Genomic DNA, 19,452 nt, shown 5'->3' with positions numbered 1-19,452 from the left:
ATGGCTGCTGCTTTTTTCCGACTCGGGGTTTTGCCGGAGTAAAGCGCCAGTCTAGACGGGATCTTGTGGAAAATAAACCCTTTTCTGGAAGATCCCTTATTCCTACTTTCAAGGGATCTTGAAGGGATTTTCCGCAAGATCCCGTCTAGACTGGCGCTTTTCTCTGGCAAAACCCCGAACAAGAAAAAAGCGGCAGCCATGTTCATGCAAATGCCGCGGGGGATATTTAAATCCCCCGCGACATTTGCAATTCCGAAGTGTCTCATTAGCATCCCTTTTCCGGAAAAGGGTGCCAATGTAGACACAGCCATCGTGAAAAGCAGTACAGTGTTCAAATTCCTCAGCCTGTTACTTTGAAATAATGGGCCTGGCAGTGTGGCTGCACCACTTATAAATTCAGACTTGGAGAGGTTATTTCGGAAAAATATCCTTGGGTAAGACAAGGGCTTGTGGAGTTATGTACCTGCATCCACTGACTTTCAACTGGACTTCCTTTGAAGTTCCCAGCTTTGTGTTGAGCTGCTATGGTTAGATACAGATAAAAATCTAGCCCTTCAAAGCCTATTGATAAATGTCAGTAAACATAGATTTCACCACACATGCATAAACCAATACAAATATTTACATCATAATCATCAACATTAACAGAGAAACAAAGGGAGAAAAATACTGCTTGAGAACTTACTAGCATCAAAACCCAGTAATTTAGATATTTGAATTAGGCTTGTTACAAAAGGACTAATGAATAAATGGTAAAAACTAGTATGATTTGTTGATTTAAGGATATTTAGTTTATTCGTTTTGACATGGGATATTGTCAGTTTGTGTTAACCATTTTCAACACTTTAACTTTTTGAATTGTATTGTCTTCTGGCAGCAAATTCTGAGCCCCCAAAACTTCATACAACAGAAAATATAAATAGCTGAAAATAATAAAAAAAAAAGCTTAAAAATGAACATGGATACTGTCAGTTATTAAAAATAAAATTAATCCTGCCTACATATAGGTCTTGATTTTCTAAATCACTCAGGAAATGTCCTTGAAAATTATTGGTTGCCAATGAGCAGAACTGTCGTGGGATTGAGAGTATCCCAGGGGGCATAGCAGGAAGTAAATAACATCTTTTCTTGGTCACAGTACCTAAGGTGTGACTCTACCTAGGGGATGATGTATTTTAAAAGCAAAAGTGTAACTAGTGGTTCATTTTGGACTGCCACTTCAGAAAGTCTTTTTGCTTTTTCACCTGTTTCACTTAACTACTTTTAAAGAGTGAGATATAATATGAGTCTACATACAGTTATTAACAATATAATGCAAGCCTGTAGGGAATGGTTTTCATTTTCCCCATCTCTCCACACATACTGCTTTCTTTCTGCCTGCAAACTCAGCCAATGTCCCTCATTTGAAGCCCAGAATTATCTGTGGTCCACACAAAATTAGAGCCTCCTCACTCTTATTATTGAGGTTTGCTTAGTAACTGAGGGTACAGAAGCAGTTTGAATTATTTTTTTAATCCCTCATTTTGAATATTTGTTCCTCACTGAGGCTTTGGTAAGTTGAGATCTATAATTCCTAATAATGTCCTAGCTAGGTAACAACAGTAACAACAAGCTCAGCTGTTACTGGAGAAAACAGTACTGCAGAAATGCATGCACTACAAATATAAGTAAACCACATTTTAGGTCACATTGCAAAAACTTCCCTCTTTGATAAAGTTTTTCCACCATAATCATAGAATCATAGAATCATAGAATAGTAGGACTGGAAGGGACCTCAAGAGGTCATCGAGTCCAGCCCCCCGCCCTCAAGGCAGGACCAAGCTCCGTCTACACCATCCCTGACAGATGTCTATCTAACCTGTTCTTAAATATCTCCAGAGAGGGAGATTCCACCACCTCCCTTGGCAATTTATTCCAATATTTGACCACCCTGACAGTTAGGAATTTTTTCCTAATATCCAATCTAAACCTCCCCTGCTGCACTTTAAGCCCATTACTCCTTGTCCTGTCCTCAGAAACCAAGAGGAACAAATTTTCTCCTTCCTCCTTGTGACACCCTTTTAGATATTTGAAAACCGCTATCATGTCCCCTCTTAATCTTATTTTTTCCAAACTAAACAAGCCCAGTTCATGAAGCCTGGCTTCATAGGTCATGTTCTCTAAACCTTTAATCATTCTTGTCGCTCTTCTCTGTACCCTTTCCAATTTCTCCACATCTTTCTTGAAATGTGGCGCCCAGAACTGGACACAGTACTCCAGCTGAGGCCTAACTAGTGCAGAGTAGAGCGGCAGAATGACTTCACGAGTTTTGCTTACAACACACCTGTTGATATAACCTAGAATCATATTTGCTTTTTTTGCAACAGCATCACACTGTTGACTCATATTCAACTTGTGGTCCACTATGACCCCTAGATCCCTTTCCGCCATGCTCCTTCCTAGACAGTCGCTTTCCATCTTGTATGTATGGAACCGATTGTTCCTTCCTAAGTGGAGCACTTTGCATTTCTCTTTATTAAACCTCATCCTGTTTACCTCTGACCATTTCTCTAACTTGCTAAGGTCATTTTGAATTATGTCCCTATCCTCCAAAGAAGTTGCAATCCCACCCAGTTTGGTATCATCTGCAAACTTAATAAGCGTACTCTCTATCCCAATATCTATGTCATTGATGAAGATATTGAACAGTACGGGTCCCAAAACAGACCCTTGAGGAACTCCACTTGTTATCCCTTTCCAGCAGGATTTAGAACCGTTAACAACAACTCTCTGACTACGGTTATCCAGCCAATTATGCACCCACCTTATCGTGGCCCTATCTAAGTTATATTTGCCAAGTTTATCAATAAGAATATCATGCGAGACCATATCAAATGCCTTACTAAAGTCTAGGTATATGACATCCACCGCTTCTCCCTTATCCACAAGGCTCGTTATCCTATCAAAGAAAGCTATCAGATTAGTTTGGCATGACTTGTTCTTCACAAACCCATGCTGGCTATTCCCTATCACTTTATTACCTTCCAAGTGTTTGCTTATGATTTCCTTAATTACCTGCTCCATTATCTTCCCTGGGACAGACGTTAAACTGACCGGTCTGTAGTTTCCTGGGTTGTTCTTATTCCCCTTTTTATAGATGGGCACAATATTTGCCCTTTTCCAGTCTTCTGGTATCTCCCCTGTCTTCCATGATTTTTCAAAAATCATAGCTAAAGGCTCAGATACCTCCTCTATCAGCTCCTTGAGTAACCTGGGATGCATTTCATCAGGACCTGGTGACTTGCTGACATCTAACTTTCCTAAGTGATTTTTAACTTGTTCTTTGTGTATCCTATCTTCTAAACTCACCCTCTCTGCACTTGTATTCACTACGTTAGGCACACCTCCAGACTTCTCGGTGAAGACCGAAACAAAGAAGTCATTGAGCATTTCCAAGTTTCCTGTTACTGCTTCTCCCTCCTCACTAAGCAGTGGGCCTACCCTGTCCTTGGTCTTCCTCTTGCTTTTAATGTATTTATAAAAGGTCTTCTTGTTTCCCTTAATGCCTGTAGCTAGTTTGATCTCATTTTGTGCCTTTGCCTTTCTAATCTTGCCCCTGCATTCCCGTGTTGCTTGCCTATATTCCCCTGTTTAAAGGAAAAAAAATTGTCTTTAATCTAAAAACAGGCCAGAGCAGAAGATTTTGTTAAGTTCACTAGGGCTCTGGCTTTGCTAAACAGTTTAACGTGACACCTTGGTGATGGATGCAGTTATAAAACCTAAGATAGATAAAATAATCATAATGGGAAAAATTCAGCCAAAGGAGAGCTGTACCCATTATGTGTAACACCACAAAATGGAAGCTCGCATAGTGAAAGGCTGTTAGCCTACTGTTAGTAGCAATCCTGATGCTGAAAACTGACTTTGAGCTCAGTCATGCAGCCCATACCAAAGAGCTTTCATTTGCTCATATCCTGATCTCAGTTAAAACATCAGGGATGCTCTAAAGCAGTGTTTCTCAACCAGTGGTACAAGTACCCTTAGGGGTACTCGAGAGAAGTCTGGGAGGTACATCAGCACAACTGAAATTTAGAGAAAACTGAATTTTTGTTTTAAGTTTTACAGCTCTTATTATTTTGTAATTTTTACACCCCAAAATTTCATTGCTCGCCCGGCCACGATTAAGTTGTTTAAACAAATGTGTTGCAATGGTAGAAAAAAATTGTGTGTGTCTGAAAACTGTAGGTACTGAGGGTACTTATAATTTTTTAAAGGGTATTTTTATAAAAAAAAGGTTGAGAATCACTGCTCTAAAGTGTACCCAGCAGCAATGGTCCTCAGGAACTATTCTGAGGAATAGAAATCATTAGAATGTCAATATTCTCTCGCCACAACCCATGCCCTAAAACTGACAGAGAATGTGGTGTCAGGGACATGAAGGAAAGATTCCTTATATCTCAAAATCCCAATAGCCGGTTATTCTGTCTACTGGCTATTTTGTACCAATAGAACAATGTAAAGGATATGGTGGTTTGGGAAAGACTCTGACAACACAAATTGGGCCCTCAAATTAGGAGGAAGTATGTTCAGCCTATAAAGCATTTACTCTTTCATGGTAATATAACAAAGAGATGTTTAACTAATGTTTGATCAGTCTGGAAACTAGTATCACTAGGGAAAGCTGATGCTGCAATTAATTAATTCTAATTGCTTGTGACTGTGTTTTGAAATGGTGTGACGATTTGAATACCATATCATGGACATGAGGTTTCTCCTTAGATTTTACTAATGTTACAGTAATTTTCTGTGTGTCAGTTCTCTCAAGAGTTAGTTTCACATTAAAAATATTGAGTAGAAACCTATCGAAATCTGTTACTATTCTCGCCGCTGAGAAATAGGATTGCCAGATGGTCTCCCAAAAAATACTGGACACGTGGTATTTTTTAGTCGAGAAAAAAAAAAGGAACGCGGCATAATAAGCCTCCCCGTTCAGAGTGGCAATTGTGGCCCCACCTACCAGTTGAGACTCCCCACCTGGGAGGCAGGGTCGTGATTGCTGCTCTGGGCATTTCAGAAGCCTTGCGGAGACGAGGGGAGTGGCTGGGACTCCCAGGCTGGGAGGCGGGGCCGCCATCGGCCCTGGGAGCCTGTGACTGCGCAGAAGCCTGGCGGGGGTGGGGAGAGTGGCTGGGACTCCCAGCCACTCTCCCCACCTCTGCCAGGCTTCTGCACAATCACAGGCTCCTAGCGCTGATCGTGGACCTGCCTTCCAGCCGCTCCCCCCGCCCACGCCAGGCTTTCATCCAGTGCATAGCTGGAAAAATCAGAGAATACCGGACATTGCACATGTCCGGTATTCTCTAATTTTTTTACCAGACAAAGCGCAAATTCCAGATTGTCCAGTAGAATACCAGACACCTGGCAACCCTAGTGAGAAAATGGGAAATGGAAAGTATAAATCAGTGGTGTTCATTTCGATTTTAACATTGTTTCCTTTTATATTTGCTTGAATTTTGCACTAGACATTAGCACAGATATCTGATTCAGCTTTGAATGGATTTATCCTTCCTGCTTTTAAAATTTATGGTTGTGGAGTATCCACTTTGGCCAGACATTCCTTTGAAGAACTGTACTTCTGCTATTTTTAGTTTTCAGATTGCCTGTTGATGTATACTTCTAAATTCAGAGATTACTTTCCGTCCTGTAGCAAATGTAGCTGTAATTCAGATTTTTCCAGAGGCTAAACCAAATGGCTGCATTCTCTCTCTCATGCTGGTTCGGTGACGTGGTTCAAATAATAAAATAACTTACCCAAATCTTCACCCAGACGTCTAACTGAATTCAGAAGAAAAAAAAAAAAAAGAGAAGTTCAAAAAAATTTTCAGCTTTTAAACATTGTTTAATATTTGATCTGTGTTTCCTGGTTGTAATCAGGATGAGGAGACAATGTGGTGAAATTTCTAATGACTTGTTTGCAATATTTCTGCATTGACTGGAAACACAAAGGATGAGGCATCTTGTGAGTATTCCAGTCTGGTTTTACAGGAGATCTGCATAAGCATCTGAATTACATTTACATTTACAATTACATTACATACAAAAAGGGAAAGTATTAAAACTTAGAAATTAATACACTTGGCTATGTCTAGACTACATGGCTCCATCGACGGAGCCATGTAAAATAGTTTATTTGGCATAGGCAAAGAAGCAGGGATTTACATAAACCCTGCTTCATTAAAATAAACATGGCCGCCGTGCTGTGCCGACGATCAGCTGATCCGGCACAGCGGGGACGGTCAGCTGATCCAGCACAGCGGGACAGTCTAGATGTGCCGTGGTCGACAAGGGAAGCCTTTGTCGACCGCTCTGGTAAACCTCGTTTCACAAAGCATACCGGAGCGGTTAGCAAAGGCTTCCCTTGTCAACCGCGGTACATCTAGACTTCCCTGCTGTGGGTTGAACCAATGGGTGCTGGAGATAGTGGAAAAGGGTTACGTAATCCCTTTCCACTCGCCCCCTCCTTCCCAACCCACTACACCGTCCCTTTTCAGGGATCCCTCTCACAAGCCTCTGCTTCAAGAGGAGGTCCAACATCTCCTTATGATGGGGTAGTAGATCACGTTCCCCCGCCCCCGAGTTTCGGGGCAGGGGGTTCTATTCCCGTTACTTTCTGGTCCCAAAGGCCAAAGGGGGCCTCCGTCCCATCCTAGACCTCAGAATCCTCAATTCCTTCATCACCAAAGCAAAATTCAAAATGGTGACACTGGCGTCCATAATTTCCTCGTTAGCCCCCAGAGACTGGTACGCTGCCTTCGACTTAAAAGGTGCCTATTTTCACATCTCAGTCATCTCCCAGCACTGGAGGTTCCTTCGTTTTACTGTGGGCCCGGACCACTACCAATTCACGGTCCTTCCCCTTAGCATCTCTACAGCCCCTTGAGTCTTCAGCAAATGCATGGCGGTGTGGCCGCCATCCTCAGGAAAAGGGGCATTCAGGTGTTTCCCTACCTCGATGACTGGCTCCTGAGGGGGGACTCCGAGTTGCAGGTCAGAGCCCACATCTCCTTAGCCTGCAGGCTTTTCAAAGACTTAGATCTTCTTCTAAACCTGGACAAATCAACCCTAACTCCCACCCCGATAATAGAGTTTGTGGGTACCACTCTGGATTCTTCATCGGTGAGAGCCTTTCTACCCAGCTCCAGGTTCCTCACAATAGAGATGGCGGTCAGGGCACTCCAGAACTTTCCAGTGACTACTGTCCGGACCTGCATGCGTTTCCTGGGTCTCATGGCTGCCTGCACTTATGTAGTGCAGCATGCCAGACTGCGTATGCACCTGCTACAGATGTGGCTATCGCGAGTCCACAACCCGGTCGTCCACTCATGGGACAGGGTGGTGACGGTTCCTGCCCCCGTCCTCCTTGCGTTGGACTGGTGGACCCACCAGGCGGTGGTCTGCGCAGAGGTTCTGTTCTCCAGATCAGTGCCCTCCATCCACCTTGTCACAGACGCGTTGGATACCGACTGGGGAGCCCACCTGGAGGACCTGCACACACAAAGTATGTGGTCTGCGGATGAGATCTCCCTGCATATCAACATCAGGGAGCTCTGGGCAGTCCGACTAGCCTGTGCAGTTTTCCTTCTCCACCTCAAGGGCAAGTCTGTCCTTATTCTGTCAGACAACACGACAGCGGTGGCATATATAAACAAGCAGGGAGGGGCATGTTCCCCTCGCCTGTGCTCGGAGGTGATCCACCTTTGAGACCTCTGCATCGGGGCGGATATCCACCCATATCCACCCAATGGCCTCATACCACCTGGGCTCCCAAAATGTCCTTGCGGACAGGCTGAGCAGGTCCTTTGCGGGTCACAAATGGTCCCTAAGGTGGGATGTGGCCCACTCTATTTTCTGTGCGTGGTGTTTTCCCCATCTAGACCTATTCGCCACAGGGCACAACAAGAAGTGCCCAAGGTTCTGCTCCCTCATGGGATGGGAGGGGTTCTCTAAGAGACGCTCTCCTTTTTCCATGGCCAGAGGGCCTACTGTTTGCCTTCCCTCCATTCCCACTCATTCACAAGGTCCTCCTGAGAGTGCAGGAGTTCAGGGCGTTCCTGATCCTAATCGCCCCTGCATGGCTCAGACAGCATTGGTTCTCCACCCTCCTCAGTCTGTCTTGCGAGAGACCCATGGCCCTCCTGCTGGTCCCGGACCTGATATCTCAGGCTCCACCACCCAGATCTGCAATCGCTGCAGTTGACAGCGTGGAAGCTCCATGACTGACAGCGGAGGAGCTTCAGTGCTCAGAGTGGATTCAGGAAGTCCTGCTGGGTAGCAGGAAACCCTCCACTAGGGCCACATATCTTGCCAAATGGAAGCAGTTCTACATTTGGGCTTCCCAGAAGGGGGTGCACCCAAGGTGGACTACGGTCCCCCTGATCCTGGATTACCTGTTGGACCTCAGGCTCAAGGGCCTCTCTTCCTCATCCATTAAGGTTCATTTGGCGGCCATCTCGGCCTTCCACCCGGGGGAAGGGGAGAAAATCTTGTTTGCCAATCCTATGGTCAACTGGTTTTTGAAGGGCATTGGCAGGCTCTACCCACGCGTCCACCAACCCGTTCCCCAGTGGGACCTAAACCTGGTCCTTTCTAAGCTCTTGGGGCCCGTTTGAGCCATTAGCGATGGGTTCCCTCTTGGTAGCACTTACGTTGGCCAGGCGGGTATCCAAACTCAGGGCGCTCACCTCGGATCCCCCCTACACAGTGTTTTTCAAAGATAAGGTCAGGCTCCGCGCACACCCAGCTTTTTTGCCCAAGGTGATGTCTGCCTTCCACACCTCCCAAGATATCTTCTTGCCAGTGTTTTATCCTAAGACGCACATGTCTGGGAAAGAACAAGCTTTACATACTTTAGACATGCGTAGAGCGCTAGCCTTTTATTTAGACAGGACAAAACCATTCAAAAAATCACCACAACTTTTTGTGGCCATTGCGGAACGGGTGAGGGGTCAGCCCATGTCCTCTCAGTGGATCTCCTCCTGGATTACCGTGTTCATCAAGGAGTGCTATGCCCTGGCGGGGGTGCCGGCCCCTCCCCTTAAAGCGTACTCTACGAGGGCTGTGGCCGCCTCCTCTACTTTCGTGGTACAGGTTCCCATCCTGGACATCTGCAGAGCCGCCACGCGGTCCTTGGTCCATACCTTTGCCAGTCAAGCCAGAGAGGACACCGCCCTGGGAAGGGCGGTTCTCCACTCCTCGGTAGCTTCAGCACCCGGCCCTCCTCCATAGGTTCTGCTTTGGAGTCACCTAATTGGAATGGACATGAGCAACACATCTCGAAGAACAACATGAGGTAAGTAACCACTCTTTCTTGATTTAGTGTATCAGAATGTAAAATTTGGGCATGTGTTGGAAAACTTATTGGTAGGACTGACAATTTATCTTTCTTCTTTCAGTTACATTTTCTCTGTGTTTTCTTGGAAAACTAAATCACAAAGATTTAATTGCCAGTAGACTTTATTTTGATGTAATCTTTTTATCTATATAGTTTTAGTGCTACTGAATATGGCGGCATTACACATTTTATTGAGTTCCAGGTTGTTTTCAGGCCTGAACCACTTAAGAGATGTGTATTTCTGTTTCTCTCTCCCTAGTGGTGAAAGTGGTGCTGGAAAGACTGTAGCTGCTAAATATATCATGAGTTACATCTCAAAAATATCAGGAGGTGGTCCCAAGGTTCAGGTGAGTTGATATAGTGAAAAGTTGCTGTAAGGTAACCATGTCAAATCTTATTGTATAGCCACAGAACAAGAGAGGTCTCTTATGAGATAAACAGCTGACCACACATATATAGCCAACATAGACCACCTGGCATAGAACTGGAGTAGCTGTACAGCAAAGGCATCTGTGAATTATACTCTGTAGGGGTCAGCTGAGTTGGGGCCAGGCATTCACCTCTCCACAGATTTGGTGGTCTTCCACCTATGGATGGGGAGTCCATAACATGGAAATCCTCTACAGGTTGAATCTCTCTAGTTTGGCACTCTCAGGACCTGATCAGTGGGAAACTAGAAAATTTGCCGAACCACAGGACGTCAGTATTGGCTAGTACAGTGTTTACTTACCAGTTCCGTAGCCATGGAGCCTTGCAGCCCCCATTGGTTTTCTGAAGCTCACTTTGGGTGCAAATGGCAAACTGGAGCCAATGGGAGCCACAACGCTCCGTGGCAGCAGAGCCGGTAAGTGACCAAAGCGGCCCATTAGCATCTTTCTCAAAGTGGGTGTGGGGCCCTTTTTGAAAAACATTAGTTTAGTAGCATTATCAACACTTCTACTGCTTACTGGACTCTTAGAAGACATTTAAGGGTTAATTAACTAAATAACAGCACAGAACATTGAGAGCCAGGTCTGGTGTCTGTAAACAAACTTTATGGGACCATTAGAAACTTGGACATACCTGTAAGCGAACATTTGACTAATTAAAATCATGGATGTTGCTGGACCAGAGAGTGCCAGAGATTCAAATTGTAATTTGAACTGACCCCTGTGAATAGTTTCTCAGCATTAGTGCTGAATTATTTAAAGATTATAAGTTTTTTTTTTAGGAGAAAGAGTTTTTTAATGCAATTTGTGCTCTCAAGTTGTAAGGAGAGAAGCATAATTGATGGCAACCAAACATTATTTAATAAAACCTCAGAAAATCTCCTTTTTCTATAGTGTCAAATATGAATTTTTACTAGATCTTTCCGTTCTAGAGAGAATTGAACTATGTCTCAGTGATTCACATCTCCATTTAAATTTGTGTTCTCACATTAGTAAATGGTCCTTCTCTTTTCCCTCTAAACATTATTTTAAACGAATTATCTAACAGGAAGTATAATTTCTGAGCACTAGTTGGAGCCATGAATTGTGTGTTGTTAATTCTGCAACCACTGTCTGAACTGTCTACATAAGCGTATTAACTAAAGCTAATGAATTATATTAGCCATAAAATTCCACTGATGGAGTTATATGAGATCATCATCTGATTGATAGATAACTATTCTAGGTAAGTAGCGGCTACTATTTACCATGTGGGATTTGTGTGTGTGTGTGTATGCACACTTTGGATAATACATTGGCCTTAGTACAAACTCCAATGATGATTATATTCTTCCTGTTTTGTTTTGGGAGACAATGATACAGGGAACACTGCATAGACATTCAACAGCAAAGGGAAATGTGCATTGTGTTATTTTTGGAGTGAACTTAATCATATTATAAATAATTGTTTCAGTTATTTTAAGTAAATCCCAGCTCTTTGTACAAGATGTAAAATAAATTCAATGGTTACAGGTTGATTAAACTGATAAGTTTCTCTGGGTAATGTATTGTTTTTGCATGACATTCAGTTTGCCCTACACAAACGTGAGTCTACGCTAGTTTTGAGGAAGAAATTAACAGCTGAGCCTGTTCCCACTAAAGCAAATGGCTCTAACATAGCCAATGGTTCAACTTCTGGGCTGATCAGCTAGGCTGGGTTTTATGGTCATTGGATAAGTGAGAATCCCATGCTCCCAGCACTTCTTTCCATCCTATCTGATTTTAAACTGTCACAGTGCCAACCAATTTCTCCCCCTCCCCCATGGTCTTGTGCTACTATTCCTTTTGCAGTCAAAACTTTCAGGGTACATCTACACTACGAGGTTAGGTCGAATCCTACGGTCGATTTCTTACCACCCCATCTTTAAAAGTCAAAGGCCTATGTCTTCACTAAGGGGAAGAATCGAATGCAGTCCAAAGGAGTGCATCCTCATTAGGAAGCTTACCATCAATTCAAAGAGCATGCACCATGGGTAGCTTTGCATTGTGAGCTATGCTCACAATGCCCATTGGGACCAAAACTGTACAGCAGGTAGTTATGGCTTATGTCTCCAGCATCCCATAATGCACTCATCTAGTCCCACTCCTCCCCACATGAGATAAAGGGGAGGGCGTGTGCTTGTCCTTTTTGTGCTCTGGTCACCCATGCAGATGCCATAGCAATGCAAACATGGAGTCCGATTTGCAGAAAACCACTGTGATTGTGACGTGTGTCGTGGTGCACCTAAATCGGAGGGTGTATACATGAGGATATGGAAGAGAATGAGAATTAAGCTTGGTACAGCATGGAAGCATTGCTCATGAAAGGCCTGGCACTGACGCTAGCACAGCTGCCAGTCAATCCTCTGGACACAGAGCAATGCCGGTTCTGGCGCCATGTGGTCCTACTAGTTCTATAAGCTCAGACTGGTAGGACCACATACTGATGCAGAGATGGAATGCTCAGCAGTGGCTGCAAAACTTCCAAATGCACAAGGCCACGTTCCTGGAACTTTGCAAATGGCTTGCCCCTGCACTGAGGCACAAGAATACCTGAATGAGACCCACTCATGGGTTGTGTCTAGACTGCATCCCTCTGCCGACAGAGGGATGCAAATCAAGCACTTCGGAAGTGCAAATGAGCCCGGGATTTAAATATCCCAGGCTCCATTTGCATACTCACGTTCCGACGCTGTGCCGATCAGGCTCAGTGTCGAAAGTGAAAGTAAAGAGTAGCCGCAGCTCTGCCGCGTTTCTCCCGACAACGGGGGCTTTTTCGGCAGATCCTGTACTACTTCGGCACAGCGTCGGAACGTGAATATGCAAATGGAACCCGGGATATTTAAATCCCGGGCTCATTTGCGCTTCCGAAGTGCTTGATTTGCATCCCTCTGTCGGCAGAGGGATGCAGTCTAGACTCAGCTTTACTTTGCAGAAGCATGTGGCAGTTACCCAATGGAAGCTTGCAACTCCTCACAGCTACCATTCAGTGGGGAATCAGTTCCAAGTGGGGAAATCTACAATGGGAGCTGCTGTTATACAAGGAGCCAAGGCAGTTAATACCATTCTGCTATGAAGGGCTGTGACTTTGGGGAACATGAATATCATAGCGGGTGGCTTTCCCACGATGGGGTTCCCTAACTGCGGGAGCTCAGTAGACAGAATACACATCCCCATCTTGGCCCCAACCACCTTGCCATGGAGTACATTAACTTCAAGGGGTACTTCTCCATGGTGCTGCGGGTGCTGTTGGATCACACGGGCCATTTCACTGACATCAGCATGGGATGGTCGGGAAAGGTGTGTGACCCCTGCATCTTTAGGAGCTCCTGCTTCTTCAGAAAGATGTAGAATGGCACTTTTTTTCTCATACAAGAAAATCATTTGGAGAGTTGAAAATGTTTTTCTTCACATGGTCCATGGTCAACTTGTGTAACTCCTTGCCAGGAGATATTGTGAAGGCCAGGACTTTATTAGGGTTCAAAAAAGAACTAGATAATTTCACGGAGGTTACGACCATCAATACTTATTAGACAGGACGGGTAGGAATGGTGTCCTCTGTTTGTCAGGGGCTGGAAATGGATGACAGTAGAAGGATTACTTGATGATTATCTGTTCTGTTCACTCTCTCTGGGGCATGTGGCATTGGCCACTGTTGGAAGAAAGGATTATGGCTGTTCTTATGTACTATCATACATAGTATGGAAACTCGAAACTGATTTTTTTTTAAAACATAGCTTACATTCTGCAGAAAACATGATGGTGCAGAATCCTCTTCACCTGACCAAATGAATATTCTAACACCCGCCTGTAGAGACAGGCATACTTGCTCCTTATACATATCAAAGTTACAAGGCATGGTTTTGTTTGAACGTTCCAAAACCTTCATAAAGATCCCAAAGATGATTTTTTTTTGTGTTTAAAAATATTTCAGCATGTGAAGGACATTATTCTGCAGTCAAACCCTTTACTGGAAGCCTTCGGGAATGCGAAGACTGTTCGGAACAATAACTCCAGCAGATTTGTAAGTTCCTCTCTCTAAAAGATTGCTTTTGCTCCCAATATGTGTGGGTTTGTTTTGTGCATCTTTGTGAAGGAAAATATTGGTTTTCATATTAACTGAGAGGCACACATTTCAAGGTCTTCTAGATGTTATTGCAAATGTTTGTTTCTATTACTATTTGGGAGAAGCTATTTGCAAGCAGTCTGATGTGTAAACAAGACAATTAGCAACTTAACTGGCACTGAACTGGAAAGGATGAACATATCTATTTTCCAGTCCATGTAATAATTAGCTGTGATTTTTTAAAAATGTATGAAACAGTTGCTAGGTTTCACTGCTGGGCACAAAGTTTTATTCATCTTTCCAAAGAGTAACAAGGAGTTGTTTTCAGCACTTGATTATAAATGTTACACATAGCAATGGGAACTAATTGTTCCATATACTGGAAAATGGCCTGATGACATACCCTAAATTCAGTTTTAAATAATGTAGCCCTTACAATATTTAATTGGAAAGGACCATGTACTTACAAAGTATGGTGTAGAAAGAAAGGGTGCAAAATTGTTGCATATGTTACATTGTTACATATGTGGGATCAAATACCCTAGTGGTGTAAATGGGCATAGCTCTATTAAATTAAAATGGTTTTACCCTTTTAAACGGTGTTTTTCAAATGTTAGGCCGTTGTTGAAAACATATCGAATATAATACAATATGAATGTCTTGATAGATATTCAGATATAAAGCAAATTAAAATATACAGCTAGGTTATCTGACATCCTGCAAGGGGGAAAATACAAAACTGTAGTTATCTTTATTGTTTTTCAATGTATTTCCCCTGCTGGACTATATTAGCAGTGAGCCATGCTTGACAAGCTTCTTTCCCTTTTGCTCCCCCCTAATTATGTCCCTCACAGAATAAATGTAAAGGTGTATATGTCCATTGATATGGGGTTACTAATGCAATTCCTCAGCCCACCAAGATAAAAGGATCATTGATATACATCACCTGGAAACAGAAGGCCATATTAAGTACTGATTTATGGGGTTTTAAATCTGCTACACTGGAGTAGTTCCCATATGCATCAGCAATACATTTAGCCATAAGTGTTTCCTTTCTGCAATCTTCCTAATTTACACCAACCAAATAAGGTAGAAGAAACAAATCCCCCAGTTGGTCCTTACTTACGGGTTAGTATATATCTTTGTTCTGATGTACTACAGAATTATTATGTTGAGTTTAGAATTAAGTAACTAGACATGGAAAAATGGGGAAGAATATTTCTTAATAGTGTAGGCCTACTTTAACCTTGAAATATTGAAGCGATACAGAATAAATATTCTAGTTATTTTCCTGTTTTAAGCTTCATTTTTGTTAATCATTTAAAAAACCCTACACTTATTTATTACAGGGAAAATATTTTGAAATCCAGTTTAGCCCAGGTGGGGAGCCAGATGGTGGAAAGATCTCCAATTTTCTCCTGGAAAAGTCTCGGGTGGTAATGAGGAATCCCGGAGAGAGGAGTTTTCACATTTTTTATCAGGTCAGAAATGAATAGTTCCTTTCTCAGTTACTAAAAATAATTCTTCCATTTCCAGTTTTTCCTTTATATTGGTACATCTCTCAATGAAAATCATGCTATTCATTATATGTTTTTAAAGGAAGTCAGAATATTGCTTGGTATCTTCAGAGCACATTGCCTAATGTAGAAGCATTCAGTGGCTTGAGTCTCCTTCCAAATCGAGAAAACCGTAGACTCTCGGGCTTTGTCTACACTGTCGGCTTTTACCAGCAAAGAGTATGCAAATTAAGCACTGATTAGCATTTTGTCACACTTCATTTGCATAATCTAATCAAGCTGGTTTTGCGCAAGGGGTTTTTGCACAAAAACAAGCAGTGTAGACGTTTCCTTTTTGTGCAAAAACCCTTTTTTGTGCAAGATCCTTATACCTCCCCATGAGAGGCAAAAGCCAGCAGTGTAGACATAGCTAGGGTTGCCAAGTGTCTGGTATTGGCCCAGACAGTCCAGTATTTGTGGCCTCTGTCCAGTAAAAAAAACAAAATACCAGGCATGTAAAATGTTTTTTTTTTTCTGTTTTTCTTGGATGGAAGGCCTCTTGGGACATTCCGCCCCTGCCAAATCTGGCGGGGGCAGAGGGAGCAGTGAGCGTGGGGATTTAAAGGCGCAATGCCTCTTTCTTTTGTGTTGGTTTTTATTTTGCTCAACCAATTTTTTTCCCGCCATGTTAGGTTTTTTTTTTTAAGTATCTGACAACCCTAGTAGCCTCAATGAAGTAATAACATGATGCATTTCTCTGGGCCAGCTTGAAAATTCCTTGTTGGCTCCCACATGGAAGAGTTCAACAGAATGTAATAGATATTTTCCCTGTAGACTTTTAAAAACTGTTCTATAGAATGTAATAGAAAATTATCCCTTCTGTCCTAGGATTCTACTGAAAAAGAGAAACAACAGATGTTGTTCTCTATTAAACTCTATAAAATTTTAGGATTATTTCTATAGTACCCTCTATATTTCATTGCTATTACAGAACCTTTTTTTAAGGGTTGTTCTTCTTTGAGGGTATGACTACACAGCACCCTTAGCTGGAAATAAGCTATGCAATTTTCACTATGCAAATTGTGCAGCTTATTTTGAGTATATTTTGAAATAGTTTATTTTGTAATTTGGCACTGTGTACACAGCGCTGAATTTTGAAATAACTCGCTATTCCGAAATTCCCCTTAAACCTTGTGAGGAATAAGCTGCCCGTTATTTTGAAATCTATTTCAAAATAATGGGCTGCTTCAGTACATACAGAATAGCTATTTCAGGATACTTCCAGTATCCCAAAATAGCTCTGTGTGTAGATGTACACTGAATGCCTTTTGATGGGAAAGATCCTTTAAGTTAAATACTGGTTAACTTCCATTAATAGAGACAGTGTCAATACAATTGATTGTGGACCAGCATCATGGACATGAAATATCACTGCCAGGCAGAAAAAGCAGAATTGGGGGGAAGTGTTTCAGGGACCAACCCATTCTCTTCTTTGAGGGATGTGAATGCATTGTTCTTCTGCATCCCACTCCTCCCAGTTTAGAAAGGGTTTTGACAAACTCTGAGGGTAGCCCATCTCCTCACAAAGAAGGGTGGCTACAAAACAGACCATGAAGATGGATGAGAAGGATGGAGGAATAAGTTTCTGACAGCAATTGCACAGGTTCCACTGGGGATTTGTTGATTAATGTTTTGGTGTTACAGTGATAGAAATGTAGCCGTGTTAGTCTGGGGTAGCTGAAGCAAAATGCAGGACAATGTAGCACTTTAAAGTCTAACAAGATGGTTTATTAGATGATGAGCTTTCGTGGGCCAGACCCACTTCCTCAGATCAAATAGTGGAAGAAAATAGTCACAACCATATATACCAAAGGATACAATTAAAAAAAAAAGAACACATATGAAAAGGACAAATCACATTTCAGAACAGGAGGGGCATGCGGGGGGGGGGGGGAAAGGAAGGAAGGTAAGTGTCTGTGAATTGATGATGTTAGAGGTGGGGAGAGTGGGATGTTTGTGAGCTAATGGTATTAGAGGTGATAATTGGGGAAGCTATCTTGGTAATGGGTAAGATAGTTTGAGTGTTTGTTAATTCCTTCTTGGAGAGTGTCGAATTTTAACATGAATGACAGTTCAGAGGATTCCCTTTCAAGTGCAGATGTAAAAGGTCTTTGTAGCAGAATGCTACATTGTCCTGCATTTGGTGTTACAGGTGTGTCTATGTACATATATCTGAGGCAATGTGGCGGCTCAGTTCATACTCTCTGGTGATACAAAGAGGTCAAAGAGCTTCTTTAATTGCCCTGTCCCAGCCCTGTGCCACTTATTTCCAGCCCTGCTTAGTATAAGAGGTGTGAAGTGGCATGACTGAAACACACTTTGCTTGAGTGATTCACAGCTGCCATAACAGGCCCTTGGGGAGAGTGACAAGCCTGTGTTGTTCAGAGCAGAACAAACGCCACTTTCAACTATGCTGGGAGTGGGGTGGGGGGTGGGGGGCAGTGAAAAACTGGCCTCAGGATCAGGAAGTTACAAATTAGCACAGTTAAGGAATATGCCTGGAAATTTAATTCTGGTATTACAGACTTGAAGACAGTCCTATCCTACCCATTCAATTCATGTTTTCCTCACATCTCTACTGTGAGGGAGCTCTTATCAGAGGGGCATTGTAAACTGTGAGGCTTGTTCAAAAATCCAGTCCTGAACACAAAAGTTAAGAAAAACATTCCTGGCAGTGGGAAAGAGTGTCTGCTCTTCAGGCCAAGTGATCAGAGAAACAGGATAAAAGTACACTGCTGGCACTGCATTTACCTGGCACATAAAGAGACTGTCTTCTCTGACATTACAGCCTCAGTTGCCTATTCAAGAGCTGTCCTTTCCCAGTTCAAGAGCATTAGTGGAATGATATCTGATTCTTCTGTTTTTCTTTTGCAGCTTATTGAAGGTGCCTCCTCCGAGCAAAAACACAGTCTGGGCATTACCAGTATGGATTACTATTACTATCTGAGCCTCTCTGGATCCTACAAAGTAGATGACATAAATGACAAATCTGATTTTCAGGAAACTCTGGTGTGTTTTTAAAATAAGGGAGAGAGAAAGAGAGAGTGTGTATTTGTGTGTAAGAACGGGAGTATGTGTGTATCCATCTGTCCAGATATACTTTTTAAGACAAACAGGTTAATCCTTCATATTTACTGAAATGACAGGAAATGTGTGAAGGAAAACCACATGCTGCAAATTCTTGTAGATAAAATCTCACTCATATAATTTTAATTACCCCTTTATTATGAATGAGTATTCTTTCTGGGTAGCACTCTGATAATTCTGCTAAGATAGCTACATTGTAGACAGTATTTTTTTTTGTCAGGGATTTGCAGAAATTTATTTTAGAGGTATAGATTCAATATAAAAGGAGATCAACCAATGAGCAACATGAGAAGAAAGTGCATTATGAAAAATATTAAAATATAGCACAAGAATTAGCTTCCACTGAAAAGTGAAAATTAAAAAAAAAAGAAACCCCTCTACTGTTTATAGTTGCATGGACCAAAGGGAGGAAGATGGACTAGGGGGCCTCTCTCTATGTACAGTGCAGGGTAGGGCGTTAGTGAAGATACTATTACACCTCTCCTGTCGGTGTAGTTAATCCATCACTGTGAGAGATGGTAACTGTGTCAACGGAAGATGCTCTGCTGTTGCCATAGCACTGTCCACACTAGGAACTGGGTCTGTATAACTGCCTTGCTCAGGGATATGGATTTTTGACTGGCCAAAGAGTCCGGAGAGACTGCATCTAGCTCTGATACTGACTTGCTGTGTGTGACCTTTGGCAAGTGATGTGGCCACCTCTGCCTCTTCCAATGCAAAACTTGATGTAAGTGCCAAGAACCATCATTACTCTTTGTACCAGCTTATATTGAACATTGGCAAGCATTACAGATTAGGAACCAGATTTGTGTAAGAACCATTCACTGCACTTCTAAAAAACGATTCTGCAGATAATAGTTTTTGTGACTTGCAGCAGTGCACAGCCTAAACCAGCCAAAATGTAACTATTATAGAAGCATGCAGTGT

The 19,452-nt window shown here is 42.6% G+C and overlaps 1 protein-coding gene across 2 annotated transcripts in view; it reads left to right on the top strand.

Moving 5' to 3' along the window:
• MYO1E (myosin IE) overlaps positions 1 to 19,452 on the top strand; it is a 173,786-nt gene that overhangs the window by 83,761 nt on the left and 70,573 nt on the right. The window contains exons 1-5 of one of the 2 annotated variants that reach the window (XM_075897340.1): positions 5,273 to 9,328; positions 9,630 to 9,717; positions 13,751 to 13,840; positions 15,232 to 15,363; positions 18,313 to 18,447. In XM_075897340.1, coding sequence (XP_075753455.1) covers positions 9,324 to 9,328; positions 9,630 to 9,717; positions 13,751 to 13,840; positions 15,232 to 15,363; positions 18,313 to 18,447 — 450 coding nt within the window. In that variant the 5' untranslated portion in view covers positions 5,273 to 9,323. Of the gene's footprint in view, positions 1 to 5,272; positions 9,329 to 9,629; positions 9,718 to 13,750; positions 13,841 to 15,231; positions 15,364 to 18,312; positions 18,448 to 19,452 lie in introns of those variants that run through there. The other variant, XM_075897339.1, reaches the window with a different exon arrangement.

This window comes from Pelodiscus sinensis, chromosome 14 (genome assembly GCF_049634645.1).
Source record: "Pelodiscus sinensis isolate JC-2024 chromosome 14, ASM4963464v1, whole genome shotgun sequence".
NCBI classification, from domain to species: domain Eukaryota; kingdom Metazoa; phylum Chordata; order Testudines; family Trionychidae; genus Pelodiscus; species Pelodiscus sinensis.
The sequence above is the reverse complement of the archived record's forward strand: the minus strand, read 5'-3'. Positions and strand labels throughout refer to the sequence as shown.